Source organism: Maniola hyperantus, chromosome Z, assembly GCF_902806685.2.
Source record: "Maniola hyperantus chromosome Z, iAphHyp1.2, whole genome shotgun sequence".
In the NCBI taxonomy this organism is placed as follows: Eukaryota; Metazoa; Arthropoda; class Insecta; order Lepidoptera; family Nymphalidae; genus Maniola; species Maniola hyperantus.
Window position 1 is genome coordinate 8,182,720 of NC_048564.1, and position 15,077 is coordinate 8,197,796.

Below are 15,077 nucleotides of genomic sequence, written 5' to 3' on the forward strand. Positions count from 1 at the left end.
GAGCATTAGCAATTTGCGAGACTTATATATAGTATTTTTTTCTTTAAATTTTTCACTTGCAACAGATGACAACCCTATAAGAATAGGTATAAAATTTTGAACGGTATTAGGAAGCTCTTCCTCTGTAGGGATATTTACTCGTGTGCCAAGAGAGCGAAAAGGCGCTGTGCCTTTTTGATAACAACGTAAAGGTAAACAGGCATAATCGACCCGCTTTGCCAAAAGTGGCAGACATGAACCAAAATAGTTTTAAATTAAAGCCAATAATTAAAAGCTTTCAATATATATATATATATAAATTAACGATCTCATTGGTAATCGGTGTGACCTTGTAAGTGGGACGTCTCGGGTTTAATTCCCGGCAGGGGTTTGGAATGTAACTTCAAGTTCAAAATCAATGGGGGAAAAGAGTTATTAAATTTAAAAAAAACCGGCCAATTGCGAGTCAGACTCGCGCGCTGAGGGTCCCGTACTACAGTCGTATTTTTTCGATATTTTGCACGATAAATCAAAAACTATTAGGCATAAAAATAAATAAAAATCTATTTTAGAATGTACAAGTAAAAGCCCTTTCATAATACCTCACTCAGTAGGTATGGTAATCTTACTTTGAAAGTGAAAAATACCAATATTTGCTCATGAATACATTTTAGTTTTTTTCCTAAGTGATAAACCACAAATTTACGGTTTCGGATTTTTTCTTTACTTGTGCTATAAGACACCTACCTGCCAAATTGCATGATTCTAGGTCAACGAGAAGTACCCTAGGTTTTCATGACAGTCACGAAGACAGACAGACAACGAAGTGATCCTATAAAGGTTCCTTTTTGCTTTTTGAGGTACAGATTTTTAAAAATTCAACCCCGGGTAAAATAGGGGTTTGAAATTAGTGTAGTCCACGCGTACAAAGTCGCGGTAATAAGCTAGTGTATGATAAGCCACTTTATTTCTGACGCTTGTACGTGTGTGAACATCGCAAACGGTACCTACCGGTTCAAAAGTTGACGACAAAAACGTAGTTAGAATAAATAATAATAAGTCTTTAGCTCGAAATTTCAGCTTGTTTCGTTTCGTTAAATAATAGAATCCAATCAGGAAGCCTTATTTATTAGCCAGCAGCTGTTCTAACGTAAAAAATTAATCTCTGTACCTAGCGATAAGCAATATATATTACAATATAGCCCGAACGAGTTCATAGAATTTTCATACACGCAGCTAGTACGGTAAATTATACCTACCTACATTATAGGTATCATTTACCGAAAATATAAGTAGGTAGGATGCTGTCCACGATTAGTCCACGTGGATTTAGGTTGTTACCACGTGGGAACTCTTTGATTTTCCATATTTAAAAGTGGTAGGTACATCTGTATCCAGGATGCGAGATAGTATCTCTGTATCAAACGTCACGTGTTAGTAATAGTGGCTGGGGCCGACGGACGACAAATGCTTCTTCAAACCTAGAAATTCGACTCACCCATCAAATTACCGGCTTAGGTCAACGTTGCTTATCAACCCGCTCAAGAAAGAATTTTCAAAAATGCCCCGACTTCAAGCTGAATTTCTTTCTTCTTTGCTACTCTTAAGGCTTTGTTTCAGAAATTTTAGAATATCTAGAATAATCATAACTACATACTAACATATTTATTTATATTTCATTTATTCCTATTGTGTATTTTTTTTTAAATTGTATTTAATTAAATTTTATGCTTTTAAGCCGTGTTTTTTAGTATGAGACTTTGTCCCGGCAGAAGTCTTGTCTAGTATAGTAGTATAGCCAGTATGTTTACTATTCTGGCATTTAGCTCGTCAGAATGTAGGATACATAGGTACGTACCTTGAGTATCTACAAATTGGCATTAAGGCATTGGCATTATTATAGTGCCCACATCCAATGCCAATCAGGCTTTCATTACCATGTGAATTTCAAAGTGATTTTGCGCCTGAAGCTAAACTTATGAGACCAAACACGACTGTTCTACCTATAAAACGTAGTGATTATATACTCTTTGTACCTACCATGTTCGATTGTGGATCTATGCATTTCGTATTTGGTAAGAATTATCCTGCAAAATAACGTGCGGTGTTAATGCATGCTGTGTGAACGGGGTCTTATAGTTCGCCGTTGAGTCCTTATATCGCCTCCCACTTTCATTATCTTCATTATTATACCTACTAGCTCGGTGGTACCATATGATCATATTGTCTACCTACAAAAAATTATTAGAAGTGGGTGAAATATAATTTGTTAGATTCTCTTACATTGTTTCGAAGAAGAGGCGAAGCTAATTTAAAGCGTGTACCTAATAAAAATTCATGTTACTATGTAATGTTTGTTGCAAGTATCTAGCTAACACTTTAAACTAGGTACCATACGCGGATGTCTATTAGACAATATATTATTTCATGATATAAAAGATAGGCAGACCTGATATGCCTTGTTACAATGATAGAGCGTTGCATTCAATAGGACTGTCCTTATCTATCCAACAGGCCATCTCGAATTTTGACAAATGTTAAGTACCTAACTGATCAGATAGGTATCTAAAATTTTTCATGATCGATAATATTCGCTCTGTGATAAGCAATCCCTATAGTACGCGACAGACACCCGCATAGCCCCCGCGCTAACCCGGTGCGGGATAGCGAGCGTGACGGGCGGGTGATCGAGGTGAACTTACCTGTTCCTGCTACCTGGAGAGCATGCCGTGATTTATTATACTATTCCGAAGAAAATATAATACGAAGGTGGTTTTAGAGTTGTGATTTTAGTTTTTTTTGGCGTAGTAACACACGTGGGGTGTCCGCTAGTTTAAAATAGAAAGAACTCTGACCTTGAACCTGCACCGTCAATGGTTTATCTATTTGGTGGTACGCAGCAACGCGATTGGTTCGTTAGTGAACTTTACGTTTCACAATTCTTATAATTATGAAAGAACAGAACAAAATACCTAACAATGAGCAGACACTGTCGTCCACACTCTACAGGCTTTATGCAGCCAACTATCGTTACATTTATAGGTTACTAGCTGATGCCCGCGACTTCGTAGGCGTGGATTTGAGTTTTAAAAATCCCGTGGGAACTCTTATAATATGGGATAAAAAGTCTAGCCTATGTCCTTCCCCGGTATGCAAGCTATCTCTGTACCAAATTTCATCAAAATCGGTTGAACGGTTGAGCCGTGAAAGGCTAGTATATAGACAGACAGACAGACACACTTTCGCATTTACGAACGAGGTACGAACTTGAAAAGATTCACTAAGTCATCCGTAGCTGCTAGGTACCTACTTATACAGGGTGTAACCAGAACGTCGGTAAAAACGAAGACAGGTGATAGTACTGATGATTACTGATATGATACATAAAAAAACGCAGAAAAAAAATAAAAAAATCTATATTTTGTACAAATTCACGATATATTGCAAATAAAACATTTGACTGACGCTACTGCTCAACGAACGTTCCGTGAATAGGTCACTCGAAGTCAATGCCGCGTCGTAGGTGGGGCATTGACCCGATTTTGCACGCTATACATTGCGGGTTTGAAAAATACAAAATCACCAAAACTACAAAATGAGGCAAATTGTTATTAGTATTGAATTGTATTTAGGTAGTATACCTAACAATCACGCTAAGTTTTTGCTAGCGTTCTGGTTACACCCGGTATATTAAGTAGGTACAAGTATTATTTTGCCAAATATCGTGACAACATCTATGGCTGTTGAACAAAGCCGTTTTTACTGTACCATGTTTTACAAAGGAAAAAACACGACTTATGATTAATAAAAAACTAAGTTGTAAGTAGGTATTTTACGCCTCTAAAGTCTAAACACATTTATTTATACACACATTTATGGTATTATGTGTATGTATTTAGGTACCAAACTGCCAATATTATGGGTATATAAACCGCACAATATTAATCAAATAGCAATGGACTAAGAGCCCATGAAGGCCAGACTTTCGTTATTTGCAACCATAAAAATAACCATTTTTGTATTTGAATTAAATGAAGGCTGAACGAGCTGATTCTAAAAATATATCTTTTAAATAGTTACACATTTAAGATATTATTGTCTAAAAACAAAAACATTTCCAAAACACATTAAAATTGGGCTCCTCCAGGCAGGAAATGGCTGAATGGTTTTTGTAAAATTACTTTTAATATCACAATCATATCGGTCACATCGTGCTTCCTATTCGGAAGGTCGGGACTCGGGAGTACGAATTTTTCGGAGCTATGTAATACCTATCACTTGCTTTAATGGTAAAGGAAAAATTCGTGAGGGAACTTACTTACATGCCTGAGAATTCTATATAATCTTGTCCAGCGTTGTGGACTCTGCTAAACTTTTCTCATTCTGAGAGGAGACCATGCTCAGTAGTGGACTGGCAATCGGTGGATCATGATGATGATGATGATCATCTCACATCATGAAATCAATTTGATATAGGTACTGAAACTCAAGGTACTGTCTCAATTTCCTATAAGTAAAATAAATTAAAATAATTGTAAACCTAAATGAAATCTGTAATAGTGGTTGCGCAAAAGTAAATGTAGATACCTTCCCACAGTACTGTACCTACCTACCAAATCCTTATCGCTTAGTGTTATGCAAATTACACCGGAACATAGTTATAATATTATGTATCGAATAAATGTAATAATTACGACTGTATAACGCATTCTTTGAACTAGCAAAGTTTACATTTAAGATACCTTATTTGTGTAATTAGGTAGGCATTTTATTACTTTCGCAACGCGGTCGCAAATGCTATAGGTACTCCTGTAAGGTACCTCACTAATATAATATGACTATTTTAACTACACACTACCTTCCTGTTTTTTATTAAACATGACTACTTTATAAAGCCCTTCGCACATAACACAGACTCAACGCTACCTCCATTCCGACTAAGATTCGACTCAATAAAGTGTGAGAAACACTTTAAAATAAGTGAAGTCAGAGTCCCCCGACACGACGACGCTTGGATCAAAATACCTATTACTATATTTAGGCTCTTGATTATGTCAACCAAAGACGTTCACGGGTTTTTATTGCAGGAATCGTTCTATGGGTTATAAAAGAAGTAAAAACCGCGGAGTGTTATTATATTAGAGGCTAGAAATTGAGGATAAGGATGAAAAAGCATCCCTTTTGGTGTTTCCAATATATCTCATAAACATCGCAAAATATAGATATACACCAAAAGGGATGCTTTTTCATCCTTATCCTCAATTTCCACCCTCTAATTTAATAGCACTCCGCGGTTTTTGTTCTTTTATAACCCATTGAACAATTGCTGCAATATAAACTCGTGAACGTCTTAGTTCCTTTCTTTAGGACAAAATCAATAGCCTAATTAAACTTAAAGGGCCAAAGGCCAAGTCAAATAATTTGTTTAAATTGGGTACTGTTGTACACTTTCTGATGGTCAATTGCTGAATTTACAATACAATGATGTTAGTGGTGATAATGATTAATTATTACGTAAACTTAAAACTACAGCTACAAGGGTTCCAAATGCGCCCAGGTCTAAGAAGAGCTTACAACAAACTCTACCAGGTCAAAATATACCTAGTTGTTTTATTTTTTATTAGGGGCTTTTTTAAATTATTGATTTAATTTTATACTTAATATAGGCAGTATTATTTAATATTATATGACTAGTACGAAGGGTCAAGATGGCAATCGGGGTATTAGGCGAGGGGACGCACCGCACACCCGTACGTCAACCACGCTCGCCCGCACCGGGTTAGCGCGGGGGCTATGCGGGTGTGCGGGGCGTTCACTCTCCGATTGTCATCTCTTAGCTAAATTTGACCCATTAAAATTTATTTATAAACTGTTACATAAGATGATTTATCAAATAACCTATTCTCTTGATTTGAACGTCTTTGGAGTTTGGACTTTGGACGCTCTGCTGAATTCTACTGAACAAAAAAAAGGGAACTACACGCCCCGCTCACGCAACCTGTTTTACTTACCTGTGCACCAAATGCTCATTTTTCCAACTTTCTGTATACTTATTTGGATTGGATTACCTTTTCTTTGCCGAGGACAAAAAGATTCGGCGCCGATGCTCGAGTATCTAACAATACCACTGACAGGTGCATTTTTATAGGTCAGTTAATAAAATAAAACCAACAGAAATCGCATAATTAAAAATTCACCAGACTTTGCATTATTCCCAATACCTAGGTATAACGTATAACGTAACAAACGCGACTTCTACTTCAAAAAATAAAGACAAACTGATTGTTCTACAATAATATTGAATGATTCTGCATGTTAATAAACTGAGCGTTATTATGGGGAATCAATAGGTAGGTACGTACACACCATGTGTACCTACGGATAAATGGCTAAAATATATTGTATGCACAGCTGATGCAGGCTGCAGCACCAATTTAAAGTCATTGATGAGCACGGATAATTTATTAACGCCTAGTGCCTACCAGTGGTTTAACCAGCCTGAGGATGATTTATGCCAACACGTGGCGGGCACGAGCCGTACCACGTTCGCACGTTCGTACGCGGACAAGACACGATTCAAAACATCACCACCATTTCTTATGAAGCTGTATATGCTTCACCGTGCCGTGTCCGTACACGGACGGCACATGGTGTAGCATGAAATGAATATTATATATTAAGCTTATCTTATTATTATTATTATCGATATATCTACTCTCACGCCCGTGTACAAGATAAATATATATAATAGCCAAAAGAAATATAATATACTTACATACATAAAAATAAATAAACCTACATAAACATTACATACATACATATTTGTACCGGGCGGAGGATTACACCCCGGCAGGGGAGACCAAACGGCCGGGGGTCAGGGCGACAGGTGAAGAAATCGGCGGACTATCCTAGCCGAGTCCAGCAAGACCGCTTTTTGCATCCTGGCTGCGAGCGAACTGCCACGGAACCCCAGTCGCCTCAGATGGTGAGCGAGGCTGACTGGGATCAACCCATTCGCAGATATGACGATTGGGATGATTTCAGTGGACTCCACATGCCACATGTCGGAAACCTCGTGAGCCAGATCGAGATACTTGCGCTTTTTCTCCGTCTCAGCTCTCACGAGGTTTTCGTCATACGGAATGGTGATGTCCACCAAAAACACCCTCGACTGTGCCCGGTCCACCACCACGATATCAGGCTTATTCGCTAGAATAGTCCTGTCCGTGATGATGGACCGGTCCCAATAGAGCCGGACTCCGTCGCGCTCGAGTACCGGCACCGGTGTGTACTTGTAATACGGCAGCCTCTCATCCAGGAGACCGTACTTCAGAGCAAGCTCTTGGTGAAGGATCTTGGCTGCTTGGTTGTGTCTGTGCAGATACTCAGTGTTGGCAAGCGCTGAGCATCCCGAAAGCACATGTCTGAGTGACTCGCCGGGATGGCGACAAGCTCGACAGATGTCGTGAGTGCCATCCTTCAGAATGTACTTTCGGTAGTTCCGCGTCTTGACCACCTGATCTTGCTTTCGGTAGTTCCGCGTCTTGACCACCTGATCTTGATTATTATTATTATTATAAAATACGAGTACAAACTAACATAAACATACTTACAAAAATTAACAACTTAAAATTATAAATTTTAAAAAGCAAAATTATAAATTTTCACAAAAGTGCAAGATCTGACCCATGAGGTCAGCCCATTTGTCAGCAAATATGTCACAGCGAGGGGACTCCTTCAGCAGTGCGTTGAGCGCAGCCAAAGTGCGCGGTATGGGTGACCTGGAACGCGCTACCGTGTGACTAAACGGACTTACGAAAAATTTGGAGCGGTGGCGGAGATAGCTGTAATTAGAGGGTGCATAAACGCAGCAGAGCTTGTTGTGTAGTTCAGAGCAGTCAATCACACCCCTAAGAATTTTGCAAATTGTACCAATTTGGTCGCAGTCTCTTCGGGTTTTGAGCGAGTGGAAACCCAAGTGCCCTTGGAGAAATTTTGTGGGATACATAAATGGGTAATACCCGTGCAATTTTTTATATAAATACCTTAGAAAGGCTTTTTGAACCTTTTCAAGTAGCAAGGTGTACGTGCTTTCATATGGATTCCAAATACAAGCGCTGGTTTCTAGCTTGGCACGAACCAAAACTTATATCTATTAGAATCTATCTTTATAAACATTTCTCATGAAATTTGTCTATGGAATAGGTAGGCTCCCCGTGCGAAGCCAGGGCTGGTCAATTAGTCTTTAATAATGTCATCTTCTGCAATATCAGCTTCTTGTATATTGTCCAGTGATGTGGTTATCTCTATAATAAGTCTATGACATTGTCAGAATTAATCTCCACGCATTTTTTACAAAAAATAGAACAGGTAATTTTCAATTTTTGCAAAAAAAAATAGGTTCATATGTCCATATCTCAGTCAAATTTAATCAAAAAATATTTAAACCCGGCATTGTAAAGGAAATTTAATCTACTATTTTTTACCTTGAGCAATGCCGCGGAGCGAGATCAATAATTAATCTACGGCCGTTACCTATATCTCAGCTTAAAAAGACCGGCCAAGTGCGTGCCAGACTAGCGCAATGAGGGTTCTGTACCTACTACAGTCGTATATTTTCGACATTTTGCACGATAAATCAAAAACTATTATGCATAAAAATAAATAAAAATCTGTATTAGATTTTACAGATAAAGCCTTTCCAAATGGTACCCTACTTGGTATACTTAGTTATCTTACTTTGAAAATTGAAAATACTAATTGGTCATGAACATGTCATTTTGATTTTGTTCTTGTGATGTAACCACAAATCCATGGTTTTCGAATTTAACTTGTGCCATAAGACCTACCTACCTGCCAATGATTCTGGGTCAACGGGAAGTACCTTATCGGTTTTCTTGATAGACACGACAAACGAACAGACAGACAGACAGACTGATATCGAAGTAATCCTATAAGGGTTCCTTTTTCCTTTTGAGGTACTGAACTGAACCCTAAAAAAGATGCTGATGAACAAGAAAAAAAAACTTAAAATACCGAAATTTTGCGTTGTTTACGAGATATATTGAAAACAACAAAAGGGATGCTTTTTCATCCTTATCTTCAATTTCCACGTTCTAATTTAATAGCACTTCACGGTTTTTACTTTTTTTATAACCCATTGATCGATTCCTGTAATAAAAGCCCGTGAATCCTGTCTTTAGGACCTTAATCATTTCAAACATTCCTAAGAAAAAATTGGAACTTTGATCTATAAAGGTTCTTCGTAATATTATTATAGTTACCTACATAATATTAATATTATAGTATTATAAGTGCCATTGCAGAGCCGATATTGATAAATCATTAATTTTAAAAGTAGAGCAACACTTCTTAAAAGTCAAATATCTGATATAGGGATGTAGTCGATCTAAATTAGGGTTCATTTAAAAATGAAGCCACGAGGGTTCCAAATGCACACTGGTCTGAGAAAAAGTGCACAATCCAGTTTTTTTTACAATCACCATTTCTTGGTGGTTTAAGCAGCGGCGTTTACCAAATAATGTTCTCAAGTAACACGATTTTTGGCTAAATTGGCAACTATTACTTTTAGGCTTGTTAACACATAAGTTTAACTCCTAAACCTCGCAGAATACGTCTATATATTGGTGAAAACCGTGTGAAAATCCCTTCAGTATTTTCACTGCAGAATATAGCGTGAACAGGCAGACGCCGCGGCGGAGGGACTTTGTTTTATAATAGGTACTAGCCCACTTAGCTGTGATTCTAAAAATAATCGTCGTGACTCACTAGTTAATCATCATTAGTCTGAGCCACCTAACCAAAAACATAGGCACTGTAGGTATAACAAAGGGAATAGAACCACTAATTTATTCCTCCAAGTAGGTAGGTACGTTGTATAATTTTTTGCTTCACTATGAAAAAAAGAACAGGTATATTTATATAGACATATTAATATACTACATGATGCACGCGACTTTATCCGCGTGGATTTCGGTTTTTTAAATCCCGTTTGAACTCTTCGATTTTTTGGGATAAAGAGTTGCCTCTATTTTCTGGGATACACGCTACCTCTGTACCAAATTTCATGTAAATCAGTAAAACGAATGGCTCTTTAAGAATCCCGTGGGAATTCTTGTTTTTCTGTGTTAAAAAGTAGCCTTTTTTTTCCCGGGATGTAAGCTAACTCTATACTATAGATGATGCCCGTGACTTCGTCGTGGATTTAGGTTTTTTAAAAATCCAGTGTGGAATTTTTAATTTTCCGGGATAAAAATTTGCCTATGTCCTTTCCCGGGATGTAGGCTAACTCTGTACCAAATTTCATCGAAACCGGTTAAACTGTTGGGCCGTGAAAGTTACCAGACAGACAGACACACTTTCGCACTTTAAGTATGGATGGATATAGTAAATAGTAAAAAAGTAGGTAATCAAATAGTAATAGTATGGAGGATTGATAGGATTATTATACTTACTATAATATCATGATGACTACTTAATATTGTAATTCCTAAACAGAAAGTAACAATTCACACAAGCAGCTTGGCAAACGGCAATGAGTCAAATATTGATAAAATTATGACCAGAACTTGAACCCATATTTTTATTACTTAGTCCTTAGTCCTACTGAATGACATGCTTAGTATAAAATGACACTTGCCATGTCATCACAACTCAACATCACAAAGTTAGGAAAATGTATTAGTATAAATCCTTTTTTGTTATAATTTTACTATGCATAAGTTTTGAGAACTTACTCGCCATATCAATTGCTCTATGCTTAGCCTTCATCCGTACAATACAATGCATGTCATTGGTACAATACAATCTACATCAAGATCTACATCCTACAATATCATAGAGATAGTACCTATATAAAATCTTGGATGAATGTATACCTATGTCTAAAATCGTATTGTTGACAAGATCATTGACAGGTTCCATAATCCACTAATCATGACATGACATGACATAGAGCAAATATGACGAAGGAGTTCTTAAAATGTTAGATGCATACATAGATGCAAACAATCACGTCAATCTGTTGCTCCGTTGCGACGTGATTGCAGGACGAACCTACAAGCCAACAAACAAACAAACAAACAAACAAACACACTTACACATTTATAATATAGGTAGTGATACCATATATAAATCCTATATGTACATAGTAATAAAAAGCGTACCAAATTAATTATTTATTAAAATAAAGTTATTTAAAATCACTTTTACAAATTAAAGAGTTGGGTGTCATCTTGCCAAAAACTGCTAATATCATTAAACGAGGATTGCAATTCTGCAACTTCAGACGACAAAGGAATACTTGGCTTCGCCTGAAAACAATGAATTACTAAGTATGTCTTCATTCAATATTAAAGTCAATACTTAGTCGAAATCCGTAAGCCTAGTTAAAGCTTTTTTAAATATAAAATAGCGAGTAAACGAGCAGGCGGGTCACCTGATGTTAAGTGATTACTTCTGCCCATGAACATTTGCAGTACCAGAGGAACCACCAATGCGTTGCTGGCCTTTCAGGAATTTGTTGGTCCGCCCCTTGAATAACCCCATGTTGTAATCTAATGGGAAAACCGCCGAAGGGAGTTGATTCCACAGTTTGCATGTGACGATAAAGAAGTTTTGACTGTCATGGCTTTCATGAAATTCGATCACAACGTGTTATGGCAATGAAGATAACTCATGGCCTGATCCATAGTTGATGCAACGACGACGCGACAGATTTTAAACGCCCGAAGACTCGCTTCGATGCCTCTGCATTCAGCTTCACCTACTCGATTGTCTACTACGGATGTCGTTGTTTAAGATATACATTGGTAGAATACTATTAGGGTACCTAAAGATTATCTTACCGCCTTTACAGGGAAAATTCCGTTTTTGCGAAAACCAATAAGTGTTACTGGCCTTTGGCGCCTTTCAAATGGTTCGAAATATGACTGCGAAACATAAATATAATATTAGTCTCAAATTAAGATAATCTGTAAAAACCAATGGCCTAAGAGCCAGCGCGTGCTAGATCTTCCTTATTTTACAAAAGCTGAAAGTTTCTGTGCGTATTGTCCCCAACACTGCGAGGAACGTTTGTTTGTATGTTTGTTTGGATCATGGTGGCTTTGTGAGATAACAGGCAATATTTAAGGTGTAAAAAAATCTTACGTCAAAGTATAAAGTCATTTTTTTTATATTTTTTTCAGAATAGTACTAGAAATCACGTCATGCATTGGCATGGGAACCCCTGCCAGACACCCTTAAAGTTTAAAAGTTTTAAGGGTGTCTGACAGCGGGTTGCCACGACACTCAGTATTTGGCAATGCATGACGTGATTTCTAATACTATTTAATTATCCAAACAAACGTTCCTCCCAGTGTTGGGGACGACACGCAGAGAAACCTTCAGCTTTTATAAAATAAGGAAGGTATGGCACGCACTGGCTCTCTCTGTTAACAGTAACTTTACCCACCTACCTAGACGTACTTACCTTTCGAAAGAAAGGGTTGAATCCATACGACAACGGTTTTGCTAGCTTTGTAATAACATGAGGTGGTCTCAATACTACGCGATGGGTCAACTGCTCATCCGGCAGTTGAGATTGCTGCTGACAAAAATAAAATTATTGCAATTTAAAAAAAATACAGAGATAAAAGAATTAAAAAAATGCACTAGGTAAGACCTAACAAAACCAGTAAGAATCTCGGCGGTTACTCTTTTCAAACTGAGATGATTTCCAATATTAGAGAATATAAGCCATAGCTTATATTGCTTGATAGCCAGAGTCTGTGTTTGGATTAAAAGCTTGTGAAATGTCATGATTTTTGTTCGAAACAGCTGTAACTTCACATTTCAATCAATGGTTTGAGGCTGTTTTGCGGCACATTGCATGCTCTAGTATAATACGATATTAAACGTATCACTTAGTCATAAAAGTGCTTACTAAAGAAGGCGGCCGATAGAGCCATAGTAATTTCAAGTCAGGATTCGTCTCCCATTTATCCATAGCTGAGGTGAAGTCATTCGCCGCTACCGAGGTTGAAGGTTTGTGCTGATCGTCTTTGGTTGCTAAAAATCAATCACATTAACATAATAATTATAGTCAGAGTCTAGAAAGTCTCACGAGACAGCTTCGGGCGAAAATTTAAATGTTCATTACTAAAGGAGGAGTTCTTCAACGAGAAGATACTCCGGAAAAAAAACTTCCTGTACAGACGCGAGTGATGACGGCTAACCGCGTCCACACTACGCGCGCTAACAATACTTACGGCGAGCGAACCACTGCGTACTTGGTTCCGCGATTCATAAATGAACTACCTCCAACGCTGATTAAAAAAATAGATATTAAAAACATTAAGTATAAATTAAAAGAATATTTTTTAGCAAAGTTAGATGGCTGAGTCTTTTGTGTCTATTTAGATTATATAATTATTTATATTAGTGCTAATCCTATTCACCTAATAAACCTATAAATTTAATAATACTACTCACGATTATATGTTACATACTTACTTGATTCTTCGCGTTCTATACCTACTGTAGATTATTTCTTTAAGTAATTAGTTAATAGGTACCTATAATCGTTGCAGCGAGGCACTGAGGACAAACCTCTGTGGTTTTTTCAGTGTTTTTAGTTTAAGCTTTTTGATTTGTATGTATTTTGATTTGATGATAGATAATAAATAAAAATAAAATATTTTGTAGATACAACTATCTACTATCTGACTGTATAACTGTTTAATTATCTAGCATTTCATATTGGCAAGGACGACAAAAGGGTTAAAGTCTTTGGCACGGAAATCTCTATGTTTAGAAGACAATTATAGGAAGGTAGAGTTAGAGTGTTTAAGAGTGATATTTGCGTTGTAGGTATACATTACAACCAAGGTAGGTATCTGGTACCAATACCTACTTTATTTAAAGAAACACTTACATTGTAATAACACAACAAAATCTGATACAACATACAGAAAAGTCACCGTGATAAAATAAACGTTCATTGTATAATATTATGTGTACTTGAACTTCTAAACGATCAAAAAGAAAATGAGTAAGAAACAACAGGACTGTTCCACTTTATACACTACTGCAAAACTGATTCCTCGAATAAAAAATATTTACCATAACAATACTCGATAGGTAGTTGTTCCCTGGAAAGCATTATGTTGGTCTTCATTCAACGCTATTCAGAGAATTAGCTGTTGAATAATTATCTTGACTTCAAGAGTGAAAAATGGATAAACCGTGATAAGCCGTGATAGCCTAGTGGTTATGACGTCCGCCTCCTATTTGGGAGGTCGGGGGTTCGATCCCAGGCACGCACCTCTAACTTTACGGAGTTACGTGCGTTTTTCTTTAACGGTGAAGGAAAACATCGTGAGGAAACCTGCATGCCTGAGAGTTCTCCATAATGTTCTCAAGGGTGTGTGAAGTCAGTACTCTGTAGTGATAGATGAATAGGTAAAATTGCTACAAAAGTTTTTTAAATTTCTAGTCTCTCAAATTTACGAATGGAACTACTATTCTTACTTCTGCTATCTACGGGTGTCTTAAGTTTTAAGCAGTTCTTAATAGTGTTCTTCAATTTTAAGTCGACGGTCCAGTTGGGAGCGGTTGCGTCCTGCCGGGCGGCCAGCGTGTAGAACAAGTTTATCTTAAGTAATATTTACTAGAAATCGGAAGGAGGACGTGCGGACGCATCCTAATCAAGAGCGGGTGATGAGCGGGATGGGGAGTATGGAGTCGCGTCCGCTGGCCAACCCGTAGGACGCACCTCCTCCCAGCTGGGCCGCAGGGTTTCTTAAATATTTATCATCTAAACATTTAAGGGTCCCTTAAAATTTGGGCGACTGCTAAAACTAAAATTCAAGAACATAATTAATTTTAAGAACGCCTTAAAATTTAAATATATACATAAGTACATTTAAGTAAAAATTGTATCAGGTACCAAGTTTGGATTGATCAAAAGAAATTTACGCACTAGGAAAATGAATAATGTAAACTATTAAATACTGCGCTAGGTGCTCGTAAGTTCGAAATACTAAGCTAGACCTGAATAAGGTGACCAAAAAGGTTCATCAATCTGATTCCCGGAA

The 15,077-nt window shown here is 37.4% G+C and overlaps 1 protein-coding gene across 1 annotated transcript; it reads right to left on the minus strand.

Annotated features, from left to right (window-relative positions):
• Positions 1-11,207: 11,207 nt before the first annotated feature.
• LOC117995720 (uncharacterized) lies at positions 11,208-14,188 on the minus strand. The gene is made up of 5 exons (XM_069508814.1): positions 13,916-14,188; positions 12,926-13,050; positions 12,473-12,589; positions 11,847-11,930; positions 11,208-11,312 (listed from the first exon to the last, which is right to left on the minus strand). The coding sequence occupies exons 1-5, from the start codon at positions 13,980-13,982 to the stop codon at positions 11,208-11,210; spliced, it is 498 nt and encodes a 165-aa protein (XP_069364915.1). The 5' UTR covers positions 13,983-14,188.
• Between the last annotated feature and the right edge of the window lie 889 nt (positions 14,189-15,077).

What these genes read in the sequence shown, in the direction of transcription:
- LOC117995720 (XM_069508814.1), bottom strand. Translation starts at nt 13,982, where the DNA reads ATGAACGTTTATTTTATCACGGTGACTTTTCTGTATGTTGTATCAGAT. An exon ending in TTTTGTTGTGTTATTACAAT is followed by an intron (nt 13,051 to 13,915) that starts GTAAGTGTTTCT and finishes ATTGATTTTTAG; the next exon opens with CAACCAAAGACGATCAGCAC. An exon ending in TCTATCGGCCGCCTTCTTTA is followed by an intron (nt 12,590 to 12,925) that starts GTAAGCACTTTT and finishes TATTTTTGTCAG; the next exon opens with CAGCAATCTCAACTGCCGGA.